This window comes from Ranitomeya variabilis, chromosome 6 (genome assembly GCF_051348905.1).
Source record: "Ranitomeya variabilis isolate aRanVar5 chromosome 6, aRanVar5.hap1, whole genome shotgun sequence".
NCBI classification, from domain to species: Eukaryota; Metazoa; Chordata; class Amphibia; order Anura; family Dendrobatidae; genus Ranitomeya; species Ranitomeya variabilis.
Window position 1 is genome coordinate 424,855,536 of NC_135237.1, and position 15,485 is coordinate 424,871,020.

Below are 15,485 nucleotides of genomic sequence, written 5' to 3' on the forward strand. Positions count from 1 at the left end.
GTAATATCTAAGCATGCATACTAACCTCTTCATGACGGAGCCCTTTTTCGTTTTTGTTTTTCACTCCCTTTCTTCCCAGAGCCATAGCTTTTTATTTTTCCATCAATATGGCCATGTGAGGGCTTCTTTGTTTGCGGGACAAATTTTGGTGCAGATACAATCTTTTGATCGCCCGTCATTGCATTTTATTGCAATGTTGTGGCAACCAAAAAATGGAATTCTGGCGTTTTGACTTTTTCTCGTTACGCCGTTTAGCAATCGGGTTAATTTTTTGTTTATATTAATAGATCGGGCGATTCTGAATTCGGCGATACCAAATATGTGCATGTTTTTTTTTTGTTTTTTTTTTTTATTATTATTTTGAATGGGGCGAAAGGGGGGTGATTTGAACTCTTATATTTTTCTTTTTAATATTTTTAAAAACTTTTTTTTTTTACTTTTTGCATGCTTCAATAGTCTCCATGGGAGACTAGAAGCAGCCGTAACCCGATCGGCTCTTCTACATACAGGTGATGATCAGATCGCCTGTATGTAGCAGAATTGTTGACTTGCTATGAGCGCCGACCATGAGACGGCTCTCATAGCAATCCAGTAGTGACAACCAGGAGACCTCTGGTTGTCAGGCTGACCCATCGGTGACCCGTGATCATGTGACGGGGTCACCGATGGGCGGGATTTCAGGCGCAATTGGAGGAAGCGCGCGTTAAATACTGCTGTCAGAGTTTGACAGCGGCATTTAACGGGTTAACAGCCGCTGGTGGTTCGCGTTCCACACGCGGCTGTTCAAAATAGCTGACGTGCCGGAAAAGATGTGGGCTCAGTGCCGGAGCCCACATAAAAGGGAGAGACACGGTATGTCAATACTAGTATGGCGCATGTCGTGTAGGGGTTAAAGGCTGCCTATACGCTTAAAAAGAAAACCCCACAAACATAAAAACAAAACAAAAGCCTTTAGTTCACCTTTTAGTCTTCCTGGGGTCTCTGTAAAGTTGTTGTGGTGTAAGGTCGGTCGCTCACCTTTTTAAGTGGTCGCTATTTCAAGTTGTGACTAACGAGCTCTGAAATATGTGCCGTGATTATTGTCCTGTATTTCATGTATTATTTTCATACATGTATGATGTGTAAATGTATTTAATGTAAATAATGGCACACTGAGCCGTGGCCATAGAAACACCAGTCTGAAGTTTGGTTGTTTTTCTTGCTTACATTGAAATATTATGATTAGGGTATGTGTCCACAGGCCAGATTACATCCGGATTAGCTGCGGATTGGAAGCTGTGTACAGCTGCAGCGTTCAACCCACAGCGTCCAGATGTTACAGCATAGTGGAGGGGATTTTATGAAATGCTGTCTCCACTATTCGTGCGAATGCGCATCCGTCGGCCCTGCGACTAAGGACATGGTTCGTGTCTTTTTAGAATGCAGCATGGCTGATTACCTTGCTGCAACGCTCCATCGCCGCAAGGTAAGTAACAGGGCCCTATGTATGGGGTGCGGAGATTCCGGGTGTGCGCAATGAACACATCCGGAATCACCGCGTGTACAGAAGGGGGCGGCGCTTTGGGCGGAGCGGGTTTTCCGCTACGTCCAAAGCGTCGCCAATCCGGACAGTGGACACGCACCCTTATGTGCTCCTGTACTTCAAAAATAAAAAAATTGCTGACAAGTTCGGTGATGTCATGTGAAATTGGAGTTAGTCACTTCAACTGATAGGATAGTTACATTTTTACGTGAAACAATCTGTGTGAATGATTAGTTTACTTTTCCTCTTTACTTGATATTTAATTGCATTTTATGCTTTTGCATTTTCAAGACTTTGGGTAAAGTTGGAAGAGTGCAGCAGATTTATTCAGACAGTGACTTGAAAGTGGAAGTTTGTGGAACATCGTGGACATATAACCCAACTGCTGTCTCCAAGGTGGCATCTGTAGGATCAGCAATAAGCAGTGCAACCGGAGGTAGTTCCAGCATTTACCATGTTTTTCTTTTCTCATGGATGTGACTGTGTCTCAATTCTTCAAAGTCAGATGATTTTCTAGAATAACCTTATACTTCAGGTGGCTGAAACTTCTGAATGCTTGTTTGGCTGGCTTCTGACTGTCCCATAAATATGCAGCTGATTTAGGCTACGTTCACATTTGCGGTCAGCGCCGCAGCGTCGCCGCATGCGTCATGCGCCCCTATATTTAACATGGGGGCGCATGGACATGCGTTGTGCTGCGTTTTGCGCCGCATGGCCGCAAGCGTTGGACGCAAGAAACGCATCAAGTTGCATTTTTTTTGCGTCCAACTTTCGGCCAAAAAGGACGCATGCGGCGCAAAACGCAGCGTTTTAGCATGCGTTTTGCCGCGTTTTTGTTTGCGTTGTGCGCTGCGGCGCCAACGCTGCGGCGCACAACGCAAATGTGAACGTAGCCTTACTGAGTTAACTGCCTGCAGATACCTGCTTATCCAATTCTGGAACTAAGGACTGGACTTATTAAAATGTTAACTCCCTGGTTTGTGTCTGCCACAGGTAGACTCCAAGAGACCATGAGGCTGCTCTCATACACAGCTAGCCCTAATATGTCAGATTTCTCCACTATTTTCTTGTATGCATGTTTAGCATTAGAGACACTTTAGTTCTTATCTGAAATCTCTCGTGTATCTAATATTCACAGATCATTATTATATCTTTACTGAATTTATCCCTATTCTGACATTGGATAATCTGGTGCATTAAATGTCCTGGCGTGAGGGCGGAGGAGTGTGCTGATGCATGCTTGATTGCATTCTAACAATAGGTTGCCATACTATGTTTTCTATGTTTTCTAAATTCTTTGTTTTTTAGTACCCTTGAAGTATTTAAAGCTACGATTGTCTGATTACTTGCTCTATCTACTGCAATTCAACAGTGCTGCAGTATATAGAGAAAAATCACTGGGGCCCCACATGTGTTCTACCATGGCAGGTACTGGGGCCTCACACGTGTTCTACCATGACAGGCACTGGGGCCTCACTTGTGTTCTACCATGGCATGCATTGGGGTCCCACTGGTGTTCCGCCATGACAGGCACTGGGGCCTCACACGTGTTCTACCATGGCATGCATTGGGGTCCCACTGGTGTTCCGCCATGACAGGCACTGGGGCCTCACTTGTGTTCTCCCATGGCATGCATTGGGGTCCCACAGTTGTTCCGCCATGACAGGCACTGGGGCCTCACTTGTGTTCTCCCATGGCATGCATTGGGGTCCCACAGGTGTTCCGCCATGACAGGCACTGGGGCCTCACACGTGTTCTACCATGGCACGCATTGGGGTCCCACAGGTGTTCCGCCATGACAGGCACTGGGGCCTCACACGTGTTCTACCATGGCACGCATTGGGGTCCCACAGGTGTTCCGCCATGACAGGCACTGGGGCCTCACACGTGTTCTACCATGGCATGCATTGGGGTCCCACAGGTGTTCCGCCATGACAGGCACTGGGGCCTCACACGTGTTCTACCATGGCACGCATTGGGGTCCCACAGGTGTTCCGCCATGACAGGCACTGGGGCCTCACACGTGTTCTACCATGGCATGCATTGGGGTCCCACAGGTGTTCCGCCATGACAGGCACTGGGGCCTCACACGTGTTCTACCATGGCACGCATTGGGGTCCCACAGGTGTTCCGCCATGACAGGCACAGGGGACCTCGTCTGTGTTCCACCATAGCAGGCACTAGGGCTTCATTGGCATGGGTCGAATCATTGATTTGATTAGGAGCTAGATGTTTAGTACCCTGCCGCGGCCACTATCAGAAAACGGAGGAGCTCCACAGTTGAGCATTTGCAGCCGTTGCCACTGATACAGAGAACAGCTGATTGCTCGGGTGCCAGTTGTCGACCCCGGCCAACCAGACATTGATGACCTATTCTGAGAACAGGTCATCAATGATAACGTAGTGGACAACCGTTTTAAGAAGCAATCAAAGCATCATATGTACCCCAAAATGGTATGAATAAAAATGTAATCTCACCATGTAATAAGTAATTCATTTCGCAACAAAAGAATGAAAATGTTACAGGTGTCAGAAAATTGCAATATAAAACAATTTTTCTTTTTACCATTTAAAATAACTTTATAGTGTGGTACCAGTGTAATCGTTTTGACCTGTAGAATCATATTGCCAGGTCAGGTCAGTTTTACGAATTGTCAGTTATATGTAAACTATTGGGTACAGATTAGCTGCAACAATGTTTCCCATACACATAACACACAGACATGCGATATTCCTGCTGTCCTATCTATGTGTCGCATGTTCATAAGCGTCGGCATGAAGGACATCATATAGCCATACTGTACACTGTAGCTGTGCATCCAACACTTTGGGGAGAGGTAAAACACTACTAGAAAGCTGCAGCATGAACTGCCTGTGTTTCTGCATCGCTCTTCCTTCCCATCCCTTTTACATAAACTTAAAGGGAACCTGTCACCACGTTTTTGGAAGATGGGATAAAAATAGCGTTAAATAGGGGCAGAGGTGGGCGTTACATTAGTGTGTTTGTTATGCGTTTATTACCCACCTAAGTTGCCGAAATACCTTTGCAAAGTCTCCGTTTTCGCCTGTCAATCAGGCTGGTCTGGTCAAAAGGGTGTGTTGTCTTCCCCCAGATTTTGCGTAGTTTTCCGTTGGTGGCGTAGTGGTGTGCGCATGCCCAAGGTCCCGAATCCTCTGCCAGGGGATTTAAAAGATCGCGCTGTTCGTTATTTCATTGGTGATCGGTGGGCGCGGCCATCTTCCTTTGGCCGCGCGTGCGCAGAAGCGGCGCTCTGCTGGCCGCGGCTTCAGGAAAATGGCCGCAGGATGCCGCGCGTGCGCAGATAGATATCGCAGCGGCCATTTTCCTGAAGCCGCGGCCAGCAGAGCGCCGCTTCTGCGCACGCGCGGCCAAAGGAAGATGGCCGCGCCCACCGATCACCAATGAAATAACGAACAGCGCGCTCTTTTAAATCCCCTGGCAGAGGATTCGGGATCTTGGGCATGCGCACACCACTACGCCACCAACGGAAAACTACGCAAAATCTGGGGGAAGACAACACACCCTTTTGACCAGACCAGCCTGATTGACAGGCGAAAACGGAGACTTTGCAAAGGTATTTCGGCAACTTAGGTGGGTAATAAACGCATAACAAACACACTAATGTAACGCCCACCTCTGCCCCTATTTAACGCTATTTTTATCCCATCTTCCAAAAACGTGGTGACAGGTTCCCTTTAAGTAGGTAGCTGCTCTCTTACAGCTCAGTAAGCTGGAGGTCAGCCTTGTTTTGACGAAGTTAAATTTTTGCTGAGAAGTGGCTCATAAGTAGAGAAAGTGGCATATTTATCTAATTTCTATGACAAAGCTTATTATATATGCTTGTACTACTGATTTATGCATCATTTAAAAAAAAAATTGTTAGAAAGACTAAGTAGTTTTGGAGAACCCCTGCAGTCACTACCAAACAAGAGTCAGAAATATACATGAGCTGCTGCTGCACACCCACCTGCTGCAGATTGACAGTTGTTAGCAGTCAGTAGCAGCTTGTGGATAATCGGGACTTGTAAAGACTTAAAGGGGTATTCCCATCTCCAAGATACTATCCCAATATGTAGTGGGTATAATGATATTAACAAATACCTCCAATTAGAAGTGTATAGTTTTTCTGATTCACTATGTGTCTTTTTCTCATGTGCAGGCGTTGCAGGACCTTAGGTATCCATGGTTACGACCACTGTTAGGCCGGCCTCACACTGGGCGTAAGACAATACGCCACGTATTATACGTCCGTACTACGGCCGTAATACGGAGAAATGTTCCCAAAATATTGATCCGTAGTCAGGGTGTGTCAGCGTATTTTGCGCATGGCATCCTCCGTATGTAATCCGTATGGCATCCGTACTGCGAGATTTTCGCGCAGGCTTGCAAAACCGACATCTAATGGATTTATGTGCTCAAATGTTAGGGAAAACATATATACAGTATGTATATGTATATATATATATATATATATATATATATATATATATATATATATATATATATGTCATTGAGACACATATATATATATATATATTCTGTATTTAGATTTCATTCAGCGCGATATGTGTTAAAAGCCGGTAATTCAATTGCCGGCTTCTCATTTCTCCTGCACAAACCCGACAGGATATGAGACATGGTTTACATACAGTAAACCATCTCATATCCCCTTTTTTTTTGCATATTCCACACTACTAATGTTAGTAGTGTGTATGTGCAAAATTTCTGCGCTGTAGCTGCTGAAATAAAGGGTTAAATGGCGGAAAAAATTGGCGTGGGCTCCCGCGCAATTTTCTCCGCCAGAATGGTAAAGCCAGTGACCGAGGGCAGATATTAATAGCCAGGAGAGGGTCCATGGTTATTGCCCCCCCCCCGTGGCTAAAAACATCTGCCCCCAGCCACCCCAGAAAAGGCACATCTGGAAGATGTGCCTATTCTGGCACTTGGCCACTCTCTTCCCACTCCCGTGTAGCGGTGGGATATGGGGTAATGAAGGGTTAATGTCACCTTGCTATTGGAAGGTGACATTAAGCCAGATTAATAATGGAGAGGCGTCAATTATGTCACCTATCCATTATTAATCCAATAGTACGAAAGGGTTAAAAAGCACACACACACATGATTTAAAAGTATTTTAATGAAATAAACACAGCGGTTGTTGTAATAATTTATTGTTCTCTCAATCCATCAGGAACACCCTCGCTTGGAAAAATAATAAACGCACAAGATACATACCTTCTGGTGAACCGTCTCGTCCCACGAAGTAATCCATCTGAAGGGGTTAACTAATATTACAGGCAGGAGCCCTGCTAAATGCAGCTGTGCTCCGTGCTTGTAATTCCCCAGCGAATGAATGAAATGTAGGTCATTGACCTACATTTCCTTCAGTCGCGGTGATGCGCCCCTGGTGGATGTCCTCATATGACCTGGAGCGTGGGAAAAAGTTCCCAGGCTGCAGTTCATGAGAACATCCACCAGAGGGCGCCTCACCGCGACTGAAGGAAATGTAGGTCAATGACCTACATTTCATTCATTCGCCGGGGATTACAGGCACGGAGCACCGCTGCATTTAGCAGGGCTCCTGCCTGTAATATTAGTTAACCCCTTCAGATGGATTACTTCGTGGGACGAGACGGTTCACCAGAAGGTATGTATCTTGTGCGTTTAATATTTTTCCAAGCGAGGGTGTTCCTGATGGATTGAGAGAACAATAAATTATTACAACAACCGCTGTGTTTATTTCATTAAAATACTTTTAAATCATGTGTGTGCGTGTTTTTTAACCCTTTCCAACAATTGGATTAATAATGGATAGGTGTCATAATTGACGCCTCTCCATTATTAATCTGGCTTAATGTCACCTTCCAATAGCAAGGTGGCATTAACCCTTCATTACCCCATATCCCACCGCTACAGGGAGTGGGAAGAGAGTGGCCAAGTGCCAGAATAGGCACATCTTCCAGATGTGCCTTTTCTGGGGTGGCTGGGGGCAGATGTTTTTAGCCACGGGGGGGCCAATAACCATGGACCCTCTCCTGGCTATTAATATCTGCCCTCGGTCACTGGCTTTACCATTCTGGCGGAGAAAATTGCGCGGGAGCCCACGCCAATTTTTTCCGCCATTTAACCCTTTATTTCAGCAGCTACAGCACTGAAATTTTGCACATACACACTACTAACATTAGTAGTGTGGAATATGCAAAAAAAAAGGGGATATGAGATGGTTTACTGTATGTAAACCATGTCTCATATCCTGTCGGGTTTGTGCAGGAGAAATGAAAAGCCGGCAATTGAATTACCGACTTTTCACTAACACCGCTGCGTATTTCTCGCAAGTCACACTGCTGGTCAGTGTGGAATCCGTATTTTTCTCGCCCCCATAGACTTTCATTGGCGATTTTTTTGCGCAATACGGTGACAAACGCAGCATGCTGCGATTTTGTACGGCCGTAGAAAGCCGTATAATACTGAACCGTAATATACGGCTAATAGGAGCAGCCCCATTGAGAATAATTGTGCCGTTTATTTTGCGAGTTTTACGGACGTAGTTTATGCGCTCATACGTCCGTAAAACTCGCTAGTGTGAGGCCGGCCTTATAGTGACAGTTAGCTAGTGGTCGTAACCATGGATACCCAAGATCCTGCAATGCCTGTACATGAGAAAGGAGAGAAAGCGAATTGGAAAAACTATGCTACATTTCTAATTGGAGGTATTTTGTTAATATTATTATAATACTTACTACGTATCGTGATAGGATCTTGGAGATGGGAATACCCCTTTAAGGATTAACGAGTAATTGTCGCTGAAACTATTTAACTTTAGTCCATTAGTTGTATACCACTGAAATGGGTGCCTGCCATTACTTCCTGCTCTCTTCAGAAAGGGGCAGCATATCGTTAGCGACCGGTTCCCTAGAAGTATGATGACCTATGACTTCTGGCAATCTTTGTTTCCATAGAGAGACTGTCACAACTTTTAAAGAAACTGTTTGAAACCCAAGAATCTGGAGATCTTAATGAGGAACTGGTGAAAGCGGCTGCAAATGGCGATGTTGCTAAAGTAGAAGACTTGCTGAAGAGGCCAGATGTTGATGTAAGGGTGCTCATTCTGGACGTTCTATTGAACTAACAGACCCACATATATGTATATTTTTTTTAATACTAAATGCTAGTGAAACCTGGGTGAGGGTGAGCTGCTGCTTATTGCAATCACATCCATTTATGTAAAACAATAGATCTGATTTGTATCTGTAGAATGCTTCATGTTGACATTGTAGTACATTACAGTAGCCAACATCTTGGTTAGATATTTCTGTCAGTGATGAGAATGTAACGATTTAATTCTTATGTTTAGGTGAATGGACAGTGTGCTGGACACACAGCTATGCAAGCCGCCAGTCAGAATGGACATGTGGACATTTTGAAGCTACTCCTGAAGCACAGTGTAGATGTGGAAGCTGAGGTAATGCATCAGAACAGTTTTGTTATTAATCTGATCTTGAAATACAATTCCTAAAAGTAAAAATCAGATTTTTTGTAGGATGGTGGTTGGTGATACAGTGTTTATAAATGACAAGTTATGTATAACACCTTCCCTCCTCAGCATGTAATAGGGGTGTGTGTATGGAGCAGAGGCTGTTACATGCAGGTCAGATGCTGACTGTGTAATACAGATGACATTAAAGCTAGCTCTGATCACCACTGTTTGGAAATGCTGCTGTCAGTCTCTGAAGGCAACTTTTAGGGTATGATCACATGTTGCGGATCCGCAGCAGTTTTTCATGCATTGTACAGTACCATGTAAACCTAAGGAAAACCAAATCCGCAGTGCACATGCTGAGGAAAATTCCACGCAGAAATGCAGCGGTTTATTTTCCGCAGCATGTCAATTCTTTGTGCAGATTCCACACTTATTCCATAATAGGAATCCACGGGTGTAAAACCGCAGGCGAATTCCGCACAGAATCTGCACAAAATCCGCAGAAAACCCGCAGGGAATCCAGGCTGAAAAATCCGCTATGGAATCCACAACGTGTGCACATACCCTTAAGGTACCGTCACATTAAGCGACGCTGCAGCGATAGCGACAGCGATGCCGATCGCTGCAGCGTCGCTGTTTGGTCGCTGGAGAGCTGTCACACAGACCGCTCTCCAGCGACCAACGATGCCGAAGTCCCCGGGTAACCAGGGTAAACATCGGGTTGCTAAGCGCAGGGCCGCGCTTAGTAACCCGATGTTTACCCTGGTTACCAGCGTAAAAGTTAAAAAAACAAACAGCACATACTCACCAGCGCGTCCCCCAGCCTCTGCTTCCTGACACTGACTGAGCTCCGGCCCTAACAGCACAGCGGTGACGTCACCGCTGTGCTTTCACTTTCAGCTTAGGGCCGGCGCTCAGTCAGTGTCAGGAAGCAGAGGCTGGGGGACGCGCTGGTGAGTATGTGCTGTTTGTTTTTTTAACTTTTACGCTGGTAACCAGGGTAAACATCGGGTTACTAAGCGCGGCCCTGCGCTTAGTAACCCGATGTTTACCCTGGTTACCAGTGTAAAATATCGCTGGTATCCTTGCTTTTGCTGTCAAACACGGCGATACACGGCGACCTAGCGACCAAATAAAGTGCAGACCTTCTAGCAGCGACCAGCAATTTCACAGCGGGATCCAGATCGCTGCTGCGTGTCAAATACAGCGATATCGCTATCCAGGTCGCTGCAACGTCACGGATCGCTGGCGATATCGCCTAGTGTGACGGTACCTTTAGGCTAGGGTCACATGACAGTATTTTCTCACATCTGAGAGAATCAGGCTGATTATGCTGATCAAGGTGTTTCCATCTTCACTATATTCTGTCAGTCCATGAAAATTGGACTGCATTCAGATAGCATCCAAGTGCAGTTCTGTGTTTTCCATGGACATTGACTTGCATGGCCAAGTGTGATACAATAATCTGTTTCAACTCAGGCATGCTGCTATTTTTTTTTTTTCTTTTGACCGATTCTGTCCGGGGAGAAAAAAGATCAGACATGTGCACGGTCCCATAGAATTACACTGGTCCTATTGCAATCCGGTGTTTGGTCGGCTCACACTCATACGGTCCTCTGCACAAGCCTGTAAGTGGCATAATGCTGGTGGCACATTTGTACCGACAGCCATCGTCCCATCTTCCAGACCACAATCATCCAATGGGTTACTACAGGAGAGATCGTTATTTGCAATGACATATTGCTGTATATAGAAAAAGTGAATAAAGAACCCCAGGTTCAGGTCCAGGGACAACAAAAAATGAATGGAAAGCTGATTCTAAAAAGTTTTTAAAAATAAAAAAACATAAGTATGCCTGTTCATTATTGCTATACCTGTAAAAGTCTAACATATCAAGATCTAAAATGTTTTTACCCATAAAGAAAAAAAGAATCTAAACAGAATTCCCATGATTTGGATGCCATCACTTCCCCAGAAGTGCAATACTAAGCAATGTACTCTGAAATGGTACCAATAAAAACGACAGCTTTGGTGTGCCAAAACCAGACCCTCATACAGCTCCACCAACAGAGGAAAAAAAATTGCGGATTTGGGAAAATGGCGACATAAGATGATTTTTAGTTATTTTTTTGCAGGCTCAGATTTTTTTTAAGCTGGTAAAGTCAAAGTAATAATGAAATGACATATGTTTGGTATCGCTGTATTCGTGCACTCCTGAACACTCATCCTTTCCTAGTTTTTTAGGAAACTAAATGTTATCGACTCTTGGAAGAAAAGGAAAAAGCAAAAATGAAAATTAAGGGGTTAATTCTTCACGTTTAAAACGATATTACAACAATTTGAGCCCATCCCAATGGTTTTAATAATGCTGCCTGCAGAATAGAATGCACTTTCAGCACTTGACTGCCTCTGTCAGTCTTGTGGATAATGAATTTTTGGGGTGACGACCCCTCTAAAGGGTTATTCCCATCTTTAAATGTTATCACTAGTGATGAGCGAACGTGCTCGGCTAACGTGCTATCTGAGCATGCTCGGGTGTTATTCAAGTATCTTGGGCGTGCTTGAATAATATGTTCTAGGCCCTGCAGCTGTTAGGCAATCTTAGTACGTATTACAGCTAACAAACAGGCAATCCCTGCATGTGTGGCGCCTGTCTAACAGCCGTGGGGACCCGAAAATATTATTCGCCCAAGCCAAAGATACTCTGATAACACCTGAGCATGCTCAGATAACACCTTATCCGAGCACGTTCGCTCGTCTCTAGTTATCACCCATTTATAAGACCGTTAATAACTTTCTGATTGATGGGGGTCCGACTGTTGGGGGTCCGAATGTTGGGCCTCTGTCAATGCTTAGAACGGACCCATTCCATTCATTCTCTATGGGAGTGCTGTAAAAAGCTGAGTGCTGTATTCTATCTTCGCACTCAGAGAATGAATGATGTGGTGGTGCTCATGTCCGACTACCACTTCATTCCTGTCCTGGGGATTGCTTGGGATCCCAACAGTCAAACCTCCACCGATCGGCAAGTTACTATCTATTTTATGATAGCAAGACAGCTGAGCAGTGTAGTTTGGAAGCCCCGTGTTATGGCAAGAGGACACTTGTATTGAGAAAATGCGTACTGTAAAAAAATAAAAATAAATAACAATAACTGGTATTTCCTAGTGACATCAGATTAGTTGTAACCTTAAACCATAGGCGGTGGCAAGTAATTTTTTGGCTAGGGGATTCTAGATTTCCCCATACAAAGCGAGTGGTAAATGATAAAATGCCGCAACCAACACAGAGAAGCTTCTTTCATATAATTGTGTCCTGGACGGGAACTTGTGTACTGACATGATATTGATTTTTTTTTTTTTTTTTTTTTTTTAGGATAAAGATGGCGACCGGGCAGTCCATCATGCAGCCTTTGGTGATGAAGGTGCTGTGATTGAGGTGTTACATAGAGGAGGTGCAGATTTAAACGCTCGGAATAAGCGCAGACAGACACCGCTGCATATTGCTGTGAATAAAGGCCACTTACAGGTCGTAAAAACGCTTCTGGATTTTGGTTGCCATCCAAGCCTACAGGTAAATTGTTTCTTGGCACATTATACCAGTAATTTTACAAATAACAAATATTTGACATTTGCAGAATTTCAGGATTTTATTACCCAAATAATTGTTTTTGTCATTTCCAACATCTGAAACAATTTCATCTACCACGCGCCGTTTAGAACTGCTACAAAACAGTTTTAGAAATCTTGTTTGTAAAAAAGTTTTAAGAAAATTGCAACAGAAAGCTCTGCGGAAAAAATTTTTTTTTTTTTTTTAATGGTATACAATATGAAATGCTGTATTTTTCGGACTGTAAGACTTTTTGTTCTTCAAAATTTTGGGGGAAAGTGGGGGGTGCGTCTTATAATCCGAATCTGTGTGCTGTGCTGTAGAGGAGGGGGGGCGGCTCTGGAGTGGTGTTAGGGGGCTGGGGTGGGCTGCCTGCAGGCTGCTGAGACAGCAGGAGGTTCTGTGCTCCCGCTCATTAGCCTCATGTAATATTCACTGCACCTGCTGTCCATCACCTCGGTGCTGAACCTGTGCCGAGTTGATTCACAGGGGAGCAGCGAATATTACATGTGCCTGCATCTCCCCCCACTCCCATCATGGATATGGCCCCCGGTCACTCTTATATGCCCCGCCTGCAGCTGGCAGGCACATGATAAAATAACAAACACTTAACTCACCTTTCCCTGATGGCTCCGTGCTCACAGCTCCTCGGTTGCTTCCTGTGTGTGTGCTGACATCCGATCATGTGATCAGCACAGCACAGTGATGACATCACTGTGTGCCCAGGTCACATGATCTGATGCCTGGGAAACAGGAAGCGCAACCGAGGAGCTGTGAGCACGGAGCCATCAGGGAAAGGTGAGTTAAGTGTTATTTTATCATGTGCCTGCCAGCAGCACCGGGGGGCATATGCCTGCCAGCAGCACAGGCAGGGGGGGGGGGGGGGCATATGCCTGCCAGCAGCACAGGCAGGGGGGGCATATGCCTGCCAGCAGCACGGGCGGGGGGGGGGGCATGTGTCTGCCAGCAGCACAGGGGGGGGCATGTGTCTGCCAGCAGCACGGGGGGGGCATGTGTCTGCCAGCAGCACGGGGGGGCATGTGCCTGCCAGCAGCACGGGGGGGGGCATGTGCCTGCCAGCAGTACGGGGGGGGCATGTGCCTGCCAGCAGTACAGGGGGGGCATGTGCCTGCCAGCAGCACAGGGGGGGGCATGTGTCTGCCAGCAGCACAGGGGGGGGCATGTGTCTGCCAGCAGCACAGGGGGCATGCATGTGCCAGCACAAGGATGGGGGTTATATAGTTACCAGGATGAGGGACATATGATTTGTAAGACGGACACTGGCATTATAAGACAGACCCCCATTTAACATAAGAAATTATTTTTTTCTCTTTTTCTTCACCAAATTTGGGTCTGCGTCTTATAATCAGGTGCGTCTTATAGTCCGAAAAATACGGTATATGGTAATTAGTGTTATTTCCCACTTTTAAACACTAGGGGGAGCAGCTGCTGAAACTTGCCATACAAACCTAGCATACAGTTGGTTCACATTACGCCTTCAGTAAAAGTGGCCGGGGTCTGCTCACGAGTGTGACATTGTTCCTCCCTTCTGGGGGTCTGCTAAAGGATAAGACAGGGTGAAGTTTAGGATCAAAGGGCAGAGACATTTTGCTGGTCAGTGCAAAGTGATACCAACATGTGGACCTCGTCATTGAGGTAGGCTGGCGGCCTGATTGTTAGTTGGTGCTGCACTGCTTACTGTTCAGCACAGGTTAAGGGTTAGATACATGGAAGGTATAAAACATGATGGGATTAGATACATAGCACAGCAGACTGTATCAAACATATTGGGCTTGGATACACCGCTCAGCTGACTGAATCACACATGGTTGGCTTAAATTCACAGCTCAGAAGACTGTCATGCATGGTGAGCTTAGATACACGGCTCAGTGGACTGCATCATACAAGGTGGACTAAATACACAGCTTAGCAGACTGCATCACGCATGATGGGTTTAGATACATGGGTTCAGATGCAGCAGTGAAGCCTCATTTAGCCGTCCATGCATCACAGCCATCTGAATGAAGCTTTACCCTGACTCGGTCAGTGCTCAGAGTCCACTAGCGTGATGATTACACTGCAGAGCTCTGAACACTACCGTGATGGCGGTAGTGAGGACTGGTTTGGGCAGCCTGGCATTGCAGTAATATTACCAGGCTACCGAGCTGTTCTCACCCCTGGAATAGGTCACCTCTGCACTCCTGCCCAAAGCGGCGAGAGCAGGACTGCGACAGTAATTTCTTGCAGTGGTGAGAACAGCTTGGTTGCCTGGAATTGGTCATACAATGTCAGGCTGCGATCTGGGCTCACCCACTGCCCTGACTTTGTATCACCAGTCTCCTGAACACTGCGTGAGCGGTGACAGGGGGAAACTGTCGCTCAGAGCACAGCTCGGTGCTACCGTACAATTGCACCTGGCTCCCCCACCGCTGTGAGCTGGACAGCCCAAGTGACGTGCCCAGTATAGCTAAGGCAGACACAGTATAGGAGATGTTCCTCGGACACCAAGCGCAGTCTCTAATGCCCAAGGGTCGCTGGATTTGCTCCGACAAATATACCCCAGCAAATAAAAAGGATAGCGCCCAACGGCTGCAGAAAAAAAATGAATGAATAAATCTTGAAACACGACATTTTAAATTGTTTTTAAAATAAATAATTACTTAATCAATAATAATGTTATTTTTATAGCACCAACATATTCTGCAGCACTTTACAAGTAAGCTGGGACACGTGCAGGTAATAAAGACATTACAAAGTAACACATGGTTCAACTGGAGGAGTTGGGGCCCCCCTCAAGCTTACAATCTATAAATTGTTCATGGTGAAATAAAGATTGTCACACTCCCTTTAAG

The 15,485-nt window shown here is 45.6% G+C and overlaps 1 protein-coding gene across 2 annotated transcripts in view; it reads left to right on the forward strand.

Annotated features, from left to right (window-relative positions):
• Positions 1 to 15,485, forward strand: part of MIB1 (MIB E3 ubiquitin protein ligase 1) — a 196,266-nt gene that overhangs the window by 105,611 nt on the left and 75,170 nt on the right. For both annotated transcript variants that reach the window (XM_077270343.1, XM_077270342.1), the window contains exons 8-11: positions 1,814 to 1,958; positions 8,504 to 8,637; positions 8,899 to 9,006; positions 12,400 to 12,597. In XM_077270343.1, coding sequence (XP_077126458.1) covers positions 1,814 to 1,958; positions 8,504 to 8,637; positions 8,899 to 9,006; positions 12,400 to 12,597 — 585 coding nt within the window. The remainder of the gene's footprint in view (positions 1 to 1,813; positions 1,959 to 8,503; positions 8,638 to 8,898; positions 9,007 to 12,399; positions 12,598 to 15,485) is intronic.